Here is a 13,039-nt window from a genome sequence, read left to right on the forward strand (position 1 = left end):
AACGTTCATTAGCGAGTTTCTCAGTTGCAGAAAAACATTACAATCCACAAGAGGCTCAGAGGACGAGACGGAAGTTTAATAAGAGATGCCTCATGATTTAGAGTGAAGACTGGATCTACGAGATGGTTAATCAGACTCTGTGAATGAGGCCACAGGGAAGAACATGGAAAAAAACACTGTGAGCAATCAGAAATCAGATTATAGAAGGTAGGAACTAGCAGACTGTAGTCAAAGTATTTTTTTAAATGCAATTTTTCTCTCTGGGTGGATGCCTCGAAGTAAAACTACCCAACTTTTGAGGGATCTTAGAGGTAACATATAGAACGTCCAATGGCAATCTTGGGGTTCGGTTAAAGTGGCCACAAGGGCTGGCAGGACCGGGAACTGCGGAACAGATTCCACAAGATTAGAGCTTATAATTGCAGAGCTTAACTAGGAACACAGGTGCTGATTCCTTAATCAGCAAATGGGCAGAACAGGGAACTCAACTGAAGATATCTCATTCCTAGATATTCCAACAGCTTGGTAGTGATGGGAACCTCAGTACAAAGACCCAGCTGTTAGAAGTTTTGAAGGTGAGTGGAGCTAGAAACTCAGGTGCCGATATGGCAAAACCAACGTGTATTTGTTGCATCAAAGAGATATAATAAAACTATTTTAATGGTAAATTTAACAAAACCAAAAGGGAGCAAACACACTTTAAACCAGTGTTTCTCAACCAGGGTTCAATGGAGCCCTAAGGTTCCTCCAGAGAAGTGTTTCTCAACCAGGGTTCCTCAAGAGGTTGCTAGGGGTTCCTTGAGCAATGAGCAGTTTGTGCCTCTCGGGACAGTTTGACACAGATGATCTTCTTGGATATCTGGGTGATATAAGGGTGACATTCCCCCAAATGTAAGAGGAATTCTTCCTACTGACCACCACACTAATATACTGTGAGCGGTGGATATAGAAAATATGGCAGGGGTTTCCAGAAGACCTGAAAGTTATTTCAAGAGTTCCTCAATCTTAAAAAGGTTGAGAAACACTGCTCCAGAGGTGGCTAGAGGTTCCTTAGACAATGAGCAATTTGTGTCTCTCAGGTCAGTTACCACTGATACCAATGATCTATTTAAGTATCTGTAAGGGTGACATTTGTTCCAATAGCCAGCAACATCTTCTGGCTTCTGGGGAGGTATTAACTCTGCTGCACTGAAATCCCTAGAAGTCTTATTAGATCTTCCCAGTTCTCTCCTGCTGGACCATGTGACACCTTCCTCTTAGGCTACATACACACGTTAGATTCTCATCCGATAATCGCCTCAGGACTGTTATCGGATGAGAATCTGGCGTGTGAACAGTGCTCGTCGTCTGGGCGACTGTCCTGGCGGATCCACGGACAATGGACGAGGTACGATCGTAATGAAGGGGAGAGAGTGCAGCGGGGTGCCGCTCCATTGTTCTCCCCCTCCCCTCTCCGTAAAGCAGAGCGGCCCTGTATGTAGAGCGCTCATTCATGCATTGTGCAGCCTTTTGTCCTGGGAAAGGATCGTAAAAGATTCTTTTCAACAACATTTATTGCACGTGTGTACCCAGCCTTATGATTTGAGACGGGGCAAGGCTGACAACACTGGCTGCAATTTCTGTGCAGCAAAGTGCTACAATGGATCTTGTATTCTTCTTTACCTGAAGAATTTGTAAAATGCTAAAACATGGGGTCATTTGCATGTGTGCATATGTGTTTTATATTATGACACCAGAACAATAAATGATAAAGCAATAATGAGAAGCATCATCCTACCTTGTAAACTTCTGAAGCTTGGAGGATGATTCGGGAACAAACAATGGGATTGTTTTCTTATGCCTTGAAAAAAAATAACACACAAAAAGTATTACAGATAACAAACAAAAGGCCACACAACAGAGCTATAATGTATGAGATGGCTGCTGAAATAAATAGTCAGGCGACAAGGTCTTTTTCAGCAATAAACAGTTTTCTATCAGCTCTAGAATGATTTGATGCAGGGACTTGATAAATGCCAGTTTGGTTTTGGTCTTGTGATATCTGAATGTCAGACTCCTGGCCATCGCTTCTCCTCTCTAGACCAAGATAAGGTAAAGTGAGCTGTCTGAGTGGGCGCTAAGCAGCCATATTTAGTCTGTCTGCCTGTGTCAAGTATGATTTATTGGAGGCATTACAGCCATGTGTATTGGAGCTCCAGCAGGTAAGCCTTTAAATCAAAGCGGAGGATCTCCAGGCTTAAGGTTGGCAAACACAGTGAGTCACTTTAAATTCTATCCACAGCTTTTCAAAGCCAAATTAAAGGGAGAGCACTGGATTTTGTTCTGTGAATGCAATTATTTCTGCAGTGTTTACTTTGTATTTATTCTTGATTTGACTTTTTCATTTTACTAGCATTCTATTATATGTTTTGGTTGTTTTATTATAGTAGACTTTTTTTTTGTTTTGGGGTCCCTTCTCCATCGGGTGGGTGGAAGGGCAAAATGAGTGCTGCACCACCAAGCAGGAAGAAGGTTCACATATGTAATGAGGGTGCTTTCCTAAAGCAAAATAAAATGTATATATAGGGGCTGTATTGCCTTTACTTATATCAATCCAGAACTCAAGGCAAACTCCACTTCCTATTTTAAAGCAACAATTCTTCTTTAATGGCCATATCACATGGGCAATCCTGATGCTGGCAATTTCTTTCCAGCATCAGGATTGCTAGGGGACCTCCTGTTAGTCTCTAAGATAGCTTCCTCAAAATTGATGCGAAAGGCATTCAAAGAAATTATTTTAATATTCCCTGAAACATTCCCCAGTGGAGAATCGTCTATGTGTGTGATTGGCAGTCATTGTTTCTCCACCAGGGAATGTTTCTGGCAATGTCTGATTCACTGCTTAGTGTTTATGATTCTGCATCCTTGGGAGCCATTGAGAATGCAATTCCATAGTTATTAGTGGAATGCTCTCCCACATGACTGGTGATGTATAGACATGGCCCTAACAATTTCACGTCTTGTCCCTTCCTCGGCTAGGGACTGAACTACAAAAGAAGAAGCAGCAAGATGATGAAGTAATCCTTGTTAGACTATGTATCATACGTCAGATGATTCTCAGTCCATACGAGAATCTGACATGCATACAACAGCCGTCCGATGTCGTTCATGATTCTGCTCTGGTGGATCCACAATGGAAGTAAACTGGAGAGAGTGAACCGGGGTGCTGCTTACTTGTTCTCCCCCTTCCTATCTTCATAGAGCAGAAGGGCGCTGTATGTACAGTGCTCGTTCATTTATCTTTTAGTAGTTTGTCGAAGGAAATGAGCAACAAACTACTGAAAGTATTATCGAGCGTGTGTACGTAGCCCTACTCTGCTCTCATCTTTTAACATTGCAGGACAATTGATTGGCTCCTCATGACAGTTTTCCCTCCCCCTCTAAGCTCTGCTGTACATGGCTGAAAACGTTTGATACCAGGTAACATTCAGGTACTTACCCTGCTTGTAATAAAAACAAAAATCATATAATAAATGCGGAGATAATTTAATTACAGTCCTTTATGTCTGCCTGGAGTTCAGCTTTCACACCTCTGTGAAACAAATGTGCGTGTAAGACTAAAGCATTATACTTAAAAAACATGCTTTGCAACTCTGGAAATGTCTTTTTATTTTCAAAATGACTGTTCTATTTTTATGCAGGCTTACTAATGAAATTTTTCACTGACAATATAATAACTGTGGAAGAGGAGGGAGATTTACTAATAAACAACTCAAGAAAGGAAAAGCTCACCTTCCGGGAGTAAAGGGCAGATGAACAGCTCCATAACCTCTCACAACGTCGTTCCCAAAGGTGTCCGGTCCATAGACGCTGATCACAATCTGTGGCCCTGTAATATAAAAGTGAGACCTTCTTTAAGAAATGCATTTCTTAGAATTAATTACAGTAAAATTGTATTTGGAAACATGTTCAATATTTGATACTAGAGATCCATGAGACACAGAAGACATTCCAATATCTGCAGAGACAAGAAGCCAACCATTTGGGTTTACAGATCCATGGTGACTTGAAGGAGACAGATATAGAAGAATACATTCAGAGGTCTCAATGGGTCCATGAGGGAGCTGTATTGGAAGCCCAAGGGGGACCTACACAATATTGGTAGTGTAAATCTGACCTATCTAGTTCTGTGTTCCCACAATGATTTGTTACATTATTTGATAACTAGTAAACTGTCTTTCAGCTTTTGCCATGGCACAATCCTGAGGTCTGTAACTTAGTAGCTCTCATGAAGCTATGTTATACCCATCTGGTGATGACCTATGTCTACCACTGGTAACTATTTGTGTGCCATTACAGTATGAATGGGGACACTTCATGCAACAGAAACATAACATTTAAACATTTAACAGCCCTATGAAAGAAAACTTTGGTATTTTAAATGTTATGTTGGGACAATTTCACTCATATTATGGCTTTCTGTAATATTTAAATATACAGTTTCAATCTAGTTGGAGTTATTGCATTGCTTTAAGTAGAGACTCTACTCCTTGTCATTTGAGAGATGTTATAGATCCAGACCCTCTTATCCAACTTTTTCCATGCAATCATGATGACATGTGGAGATACCAGAGGATTCCATGAGACAAATTTAATATGGAATGTAAAATGGAACAATTTTATATTTAGAGCCCAGGCCAACACTACGGCGACTGAACCTCCGTCATCAGAGCACATAATGATCAATTAGGGATCTAGTTCTAGTTCTCCTAACTGTCTGCTGGGGTAAGCTATTAGTAGTGATTTACAAACAATTTCCTTTTTAGAAAGTGAACTAATCCTAACATTTCATTATATGTAGCACCTGAAGCCCAGATATATATTGGATTCCAAAAACTGGATCAAAAAAGGATTTGGTTTTCCTTTCTATGGAAGAAAACGTTGGTATATTAAATTGTATGTTGGGACAATTTCACTCACTTTATGGCTTTCTGTAATATTTAAATATACAGTTCCAAGTTTAAATGCAATCTAGTTGGAGTTATTGCATTGCTTTAACTAGAGACTCTACTCCTTGATTCTTATTTGAGAGGTGTTATAGATCCATTCCCTCTTTTCCAACCTTTTCCATGCAATCATGATGACATGTGGTGATACCAGAGGATTCCATGAGACAAATAAATATGGAATGTAAAATGGAACAATTTTATATTTTTTGGAAGAACACTTTTCATGCCCTCTATGGTTTCCATCCTTGTTGTCCAAGTATGCCGCACCAAATTAGATAGGCCTGAAAGAAGGAAGAAAAGAAGGGAGAAACTAGGCCAGTGTTGTAGTGTTGCACTAAAATGGATAATATATTCTCAATACCAATTTCACAGAGAAGAATGAGGAGCAAGAGCTGCCAAATAGTCCGCAGTCCTGGTGGATTTCTCTGTACCTCTCAGGATAGCAGTGAGATCCTCAACTGGACATCGTAATCTGGTCAAACCAATGTGCAACCGGGCAAGGGGTCCCCAGTTGATGCCAAAGTGCAGGGGTGCATGAACTTGCAGCACCAACCAAGCAGGTCAGAAGACATTCAAGATAAATCTTACATCTGAAACCACTGTGATGCAGAAGGAAGAATCCAGGTTCAAATGGCACTGGTAGATCTGAAAAAGTTTGGATAAGGAGATGAATTTGGTCAGCACAGTACATCAGTGGTTAGCACTTTCCAGCATTAGGTACCAGGTTCGAATCTCAACCAGGATGCACCACTATCTGCATAGAGTTTGCAGGTTCTCCATAAATTGGGATTGTGAGCCCTTTGAGGGACAGCTAGTGACATGACTATGGACTTTGTACAGCACTGTGTAATATGTCGGCGCTTTATAAATACTGTGTAATAATGGTAACTCTCTCCCAAAAGGGCTGAACCCTGGGACGTGGAGAAGCATGAATAAAGTGCCAACAACGATCCAAAACCTCAAAAATGAAGAACTCTATTTCACTGTGTAAGGATTTTATATCCCATCTTTAGATATGTGAACTGATAGGGGATGCAGGGGAAAGGTAGTTTAATGACCTGTGGAAGAAAAGGTCCTAAGTCCCAAACTCAATTCAATACGTAGGGAGGAGTAAAGCCAGGGTCAGGCATTGTCAGTTTAGAATATAGCTGGGAGCTAAATGTCGTGCTGGGCCTTGAACCTTTTCAAGCCCTGTGAAAGGTCTGCAGTAGTTACAAGGGAAAGTAAGAAGAGGTGGAGTTGGCGGATTCTCCAAAATCCCAAATAAGCATAAATGGGGTCAAAGCTCATCTCCGAGATCTTACTAAGGGACACTTTTATTTCTTCTATGGTTTACTGTCCTAATATTGAGAGCAAATGAGCTGGAATCATTACATTACTTCAACCAAACACTTTACTCCTAGAGACCCATTTCTGATCGATTGCAGACCCAGCGTCTCATATTCCAAATCTCTTCCATGTAAACATGATGGCACACGTGGAGATACCAGAAGATTACATGTGACAAGTTAAATATGCAATGTAAAATCAGACCAACACCGCCAGGGAGCCTATGCTATTAGAAATAGGTCTTTGATGAGTCCGTTCACAAAGTAGGCCTTCTGGAGCCTCAGCAGGATGTGAAGTGGCGGCCACAATAGCCAGTGAAAAGAAATAGAATGCAGTCTGCACCGAACATCAGAGCCTCTTGTACAACGCTGGTAACGAAGTACAGAAGAAAGCATCTTCTTCATTTTGGAAATGAAAGAGATCTGACCTGTGATGGTGGCTTTGCATAAAATCAATGCCAGTCTGCCGCAAGACATTTCATATTTATTCAGACTCTAACAGGAGGATTGCTGGGGAGAACATAAAATAACCAAGCAAGTTCTGCATCCCGTGATACAAATGAGAGTGCTTTACAATGGCCGCAAGGGAGTGGGGGGATTGGGGACTGACTTGTTTAGAAAGTTACTTTAGTACGGAGAGTTCCAAAATTAGCATAGAGTTCCAATAAAAATCTAAAGTCCACCAAATGAATGTGTAAGTGCTCAATACCATTGGGGTTTTATATGGATTACAAGAGATTCTTTCTACAATATTAAATTGAACCTGAACACCAAAGGTGAAGATTTGTCATTGTAATGAGAACATTTGGGAATATTAGATGTGAATTAGAAACACCCTGAAAATGTATGTTCTGTTCTTTATTTCTCATAAAAACTAGGGGAAAAATCATGCTAGGCTTATGGCTCCATGTTCTTCAATTAGGTATTCCTCCAGAGGTTGCTGGGGGTTCTATGAGCAGTTTCTGCTTCTCAGGTCAGTTTAGGTGACATTAATGATCTTTTTGGGTGGAAGGGTGACATTCTTCCCAATGGCCAGCAATGTAAGATGAACTCATCCCACGGCCCCCATGCTAAAATACTATGATCTGTGGATATAGCAATTATAGCCGGAGTTCCGTGAAGATCTGAAAGTTATTATGTGGATTCCTTCATGTTAGAAAGGTTGAGAAACGCTGTATTAGGAGCTAGTTTGAGCAATGGAAAGCTACCCCTTCCTCATGTCTGTGAACCGCAGCGGCTGAGATGCTACATGTCATGTTTGACCTGCAGTCACCTTTTGGAAAAAACTGCTTTCAAATAGTAAATGGCTGGTTTATTAAGAACTAGTGCAGCCACTTGGGTAACCAATGGGCTGGCAAGGTGACATCTGTTGGGGGCCGCCCGGTAATGCTTGTTCCTTCCACCCAACTAACCCTAAGCGATGAATAAATTTATGAGTGCTAGTGCATGAATGCAAGAATTCAATTCGTATTCAACAGGCTTGTTCAGGTTATTTCTGTGCAGTTTATTATTTTCTTTATTATTATTAATAATAATAAAAAGGATTTATATAGCACCAACTTATCATGCAGAGCTGTACATTAATTAGGGGTTTCAAATGACAGACAGATACAGACAGTAACAGGGGAGGAGGAGAGGACACTGACCTGAAGAGCTTACAATCATCCACAATCTGAAAATCTGCTTGCATGGTCAATAGGAGTGTACTTCCTATGTGCTTCTGCAGTAATAGATGTGTTTGGGAATCTCTTTGCTGCATCACAGACAAGGGTTCCCAAACACCGGAATAATGACAAAAGAGACCAGGGTGGTCTGATGCATTATATCAGTGCCTGCAGTTACCGGTAACTTTTATAGATTTTCTCCTGTGAACAGCGAGACACTGATTACTGGTCTTTTATGTGCTGAAGTCTGGAAGACCTTATTGCTTTGATTTCATAACCTTATACTAATAATACATGCAAAATACAGTTTCTATGACAACGGTGCAAAGCATACGCTTAAAGAACTAATAAAACAAAAGTCATGAATACTTTGACATGAAGATAGAAAGTGCATAAATAAACTGTCAGTATGTGTTACAGGTAACTAGGAACCTAACTATAGCGGTAATTAACAGGCAATTAACACAGTTGGATGTGCTATGTAAAGAGACCCTGTCACTACTTTTTTTTTATTGTCTACTTTCAAGAAAGTCTGGGAACAAATAGATAAAAAAAGATTCGAGTTTTAAAGGTCATGGGTGCAATCTTGAACAGTACTAATAATATTAAAGTATCACCCCACAGTATCTCTGTCACAATTTTAAACACCTGGGGAAAAAACTGCAAAGAGAAAAAGTTTCTGTCCATTCTGCTACCTGTGTGTGAGAGATATTGGGCCTGATTTATTAAAGCTCTCCATGGCCGGAAAGGATATACTTTCATGAGTGAAGCTGGGTGATCCAGCACCACCTGGCACTTTTCATCTGTTTTTGGGAAGTTACTGAAAAGCTTGGTCACAATACAGGGACTTCCGCCCGCCTACAGCTTCTTCCCACTCAGCTTAAAAAATTTTGGGAAGAACACTGCTTTAGAATGGATTCAGCAAAAAGAGCTTACATTATCTTTCAGTGGTGCATTTTAACACTATTGAATATATAATATTGAAGTGGACCTACCACTGGGAGATCATGAAGGCTGTTACTGCTAAAGTTATTCTGAAGAATGTTAATTGTCTACCTATAACGCTGATCTACTCTTGCAATAGGTTTTATTAACCTATAGTTAATAGAGTTGCATGCATAGTGTCTTTCAATTGGTAATGTTTTATATCTCCCCTCCTATTGTGTGCTACTTCCCCCACCTCCTAGATTGTAAGCTCTCCAGGGTAGGGTCCTCTCCTCCTCCTGTGTCATTGTCTGTATCTGACTGTCATTTGCAACCCCTATTTAATGTACAGCGCTCCTTAAGATGTTGGCGCTATATAAATAAGATAATGATATCTTATAATTAGATGGTCTTTCATAGTGACATCTAGTGGTAAAATAGTGTATAGCGGAACTAATCCATTCTAATAGGACTTTATAGCTAGTTTTTTTTTAAATGAGACTTCCTAAAATGGTTTAACACCACAAAATGCAGTACAGATGCTCCTCACTTAACAAGCAGGATTTGTTCCAACAATCTGGCCATTAAGTGAATTAGTCATTAAGCGAGGAGAATAGTGAAGAGCCGGTCTGCAGATGTAAGTGTGCAACAGGGACCCGTTCGCTGACAGCCTGCAGACCTGTCTCACTATTTAGGAGGGAGAATGGAGCTGAGAAGAATGAAGGGGGGAACAGAAACCAAAGCCGCTGTACACTGTATAGTTCTTGTACGCTGTACCCATCAGAGAGCTGGTTGCAAGTACAAGCCATTAGTAAAGCAGGTATGTTCTTAAATAGAGAATAGCTGTACTGTATGAATGCTTAAAAAACAAAAACAGTTACATTATAATATTCTTCTCTCTTTTGAGTTTTAAAACAAATTACCTGTGTATAAGCTCACTGGTCACTTTATCAGGTACACCTGGAATCAGCCAATCACGTGGCAGCAACTCAATGCATATGAACATGTTGGCATTTCTAAGAAGAGCTGTGAAGTCAAACTGAGCAAAAGAACAGCAAGGAAAGGAGATTTTGGTGGCTTTGAAGGTGGAATAGTTACACCTACGGCTACAGCAGTAAGAGACACCGGGCGCCACTTATGTCACCTAAGGTTACAACGTCCACTGACTCACCAAAACTGGACAACAGAAGAAAGAAAAATGTGGCCTGTTCTCATGAGTCTTGATTTCTGCTGCAACATTAAGATGGTGGGGTCAGAACTTGACATCAAAAACATGAACACATGGATCGATCCTGCTTTGTATCAGGGTCAGGCATTGTTGCTGACCATGTCCACCATTTATGCCTGCAGCGTCCTATCTTCTGATGGATAATTCCAGCTGGATAAAGAACAAAGCTCAAACATCTCAAATCAGTTTCTTCACAATGAGTTTGCTGTACTCATATGGCCACCACAATCTTCCGATCTCAATCCAATAGACCAACTTTGTGATATGGTGGAAAGGGAGATTCACATCATGAACGTGAAGCTGACAAAACTGCAGCAACTGCATGATGATATCTACACATTAATTAAACTGAGAATTTGGATTTTATCCTAACATTGGTGCAAGTACACTAGTAAGTATCATAAAAAATTAACATACTTACATCCATATGGATTGGTACTTTTAAATGTTATTTCAATAGGAAAATTCCATACAATTTCCTGCTTTATATTTCTGTTTTTAGAAGCAATCTGGGATATTCCTTCTTCAACACCCTGAAAAATATAAGAAATTGTCCCAATTACAACAAATAATGACAAGAAGCAAACTAAATAAAGGGGAGACTGGGTGTGAAAAATGGTAGTCTGGTGACACCTAGTGGTAGAAATACATACGCAAGTGATTTTTTTTCTCGCTATCAAAAGCAATAGAAAAGATTTGAATATCACTTTTAATTAGGTAGTTTTTCTGCAGTGCCTTTTAGAATTAAAGTCTATACATATCCAGCAGTTTGTAGTTTTAAATAGGCTACTTAAAAAACCCTGTAAAAGTCCTAAAACGCACTTCCAGAGGATAACTTACCCTTTATTTTTATTAAACAGGATTTATTTAGCGCCAGCATATTACGCAGCGCTGTACAATAAATAGAGGTTGCAATTGACACACAGTTACAGACAGTGACACAGGAGGAGAGGATCCTGCCCCGTAGAGCTTACAATCTAGGAGGTGGGGAAAGTAGCACACAGAACTCTGTGAATCTGCAATGGCTGATCTGTTTCGATCTCTCATTATATCTCACAGTAAAGGAAGTCCTGGTTTCTGAAGTTTACGTTGAGATTCTACACACCATTGACACTCCATGGAGAACCTGGTAGATCCAACAAACTTGAACTGGAATCCCTAAAATTAATGCTAATATTCGGCTAATGTTTTCAGTACTGGACCAGATTCATCCCAGATTTGCTGGATCACCCAAGTTATCCCATGATAGTCTTTAAAAAATCAGGTCCTATATATTTATATGAAATCAGTGCTTGGTTTCACCTTAAAAGCACATATTGGGTTCTCTGCAGAAGTTTGCATCAGCTGGGTGGGAAGAAGCTGTGGAGGGGTGGTCAAAAATTAGGCGGAGCAACACGTGACAACCCTTATAACTCTGTCCTTGTATTACGCCTCAACTGTCCAGCAGTTCTGTACTGTGACCCGGGTGGTTACTAAAAAGTGCTGGGTGGAACGCTCAGCTAAAAGGGGCCAGGGGGAAAAACTGAGCTCTGAACACACCACCTGCTTATGATATTAAGAATAATGATCTGATACATTCACATACCTTGAATGTATCATCTTTTTTAAAGTGTAACTAAACTCAAAAAAAAAAAAAAAAAAAAAAAAAAATCACACTTACCTTTAATCCTGCAGATACTTTGGGAGGTTTCTTCGTTTGGGTCCTGAGCCGGGCCGAAGACAAATACCGGGAAGCATCTGGCGCTGACATCTTCTTTCTTCAGGGTTCTTCCTGTGTCACCCGATCTCGCACTGTGCAGGCGCGAGATAGGGTGACGTAGATGGGGAAAAAGATTGACGATCTCACTGTGCATGTGTGAGAGTGACAATTTTTTCTTCCATTAATAAGAGGGCTCCTTCTGCGCATGCCTGAGATTAGTACGTGCGCAGAAGGAGCAGCCAGGGGCCTCCCGGGATGCGTGACGTAGGTATCCTGGGAGGCTCTATACTCCCATTCTGTCATGATGGCAGCGGCAATTAAGACAGAAAAAGGACGCGCTGCACCCATTTAAAAAAACAAAAAAAAAAGTTGTTGCACTTTAAAAAAACAAAAACAAAATTTTTACCTTAATTAGGGGTTATCTACCCTTTTATGTACAGTAAAAATTTTGAGTTTAGGTCGGCTTTACCTAGGTCCGGACACTGGATGTTCACGGAAGCTGCGTCCGCTCACTGAGAAATAAAGCCAGTCTGGGAAAAGTCTACTCTGTATGATGGGATTTAGATAATAATACAATCAGGTAAAAGATAAATGACTAGGAGGAAATCTCCCATGAAACTACAAATGCTAATTACTGTCTCAGCCATATAATCCTCATCTCCTGTGTGGGTTGAAAACATTCTTTTCTTAGTAGATGATTTTTTCCTGATATTTCCTAGAGATGAGCCGGGGAATCGGAGCAGAAAACTGAAGATTAGGGCGTGGAACAGCCGCACAAAAAAAAAATGAAAATGTGGCACCATTTGTCGGAATTTTAGAAATAGGAAGCATTGAGCTGGAATATTGCAGCCAAGATTTTCTTTTCCATAAATGATTCTAATGTATTTGTAATACAGAGTTACATAGTAGGTTAGGTTGAAAAAAGACATAAATCCATCAAGTTCAACCACCAGGGAAATAAACATATCCCAGATATAAAACCCTATAACACATAGTTGGTCCAGAGGAAGGCAAAAAAAAAATCCCTGGTACAATTTGCTTCAACAGTGGAAAAAAATTCCTTCCTGATTCCATGAGGCAATCGGATGTTCCCTGGATCAACTGTCTATGGTATCTTTACTTTAAATCCTTAATACCCAGTTATATTCTGTGCTTCTATAAAATCATCCAGCTTTTTCTTAAAGTAATCTATAGTAGTTGCTGAAACT

General features: G+C 40.2%; 1 protein-coding gene across 1 annotated transcript in view; it reads right to left on the bottom strand.

Annotated features, from left to right (window-relative positions):
- Nucleotides 1-13,039, bottom strand: part of B9D1 (B9 domain containing 1) — a 43,834-nt gene that overhangs the window by 28,203 nt on the left and 2,592 nt on the right. The window contains exons 3-5 of the mRNA XM_072417466.1: nt 10,554-10,665; nt 3,772-3,868; nt 1,778-1,840 (exon numbers count right to left, since the gene is read on the bottom strand). Of these exons, the coding sequence (XP_072273567.1) occupies nt 1,778-1,840; nt 3,772-3,868; nt 10,554-10,665 (272 nt within the window). The remainder of the gene's footprint in view (nt 1-1,777; nt 1,841-3,771; nt 3,869-10,553; nt 10,666-13,039) is intronic.

This window comes from Pyxicephalus adspersus, chromosome 7, assembly GCF_032062135.1.
Source record: "Pyxicephalus adspersus chromosome 7, UCB_Pads_2.0, whole genome shotgun sequence".
In the NCBI taxonomy this organism is placed as follows: Eukaryota; Metazoa; Chordata; class Amphibia; order Anura; family Pyxicephalidae; genus Pyxicephalus; species Pyxicephalus adspersus.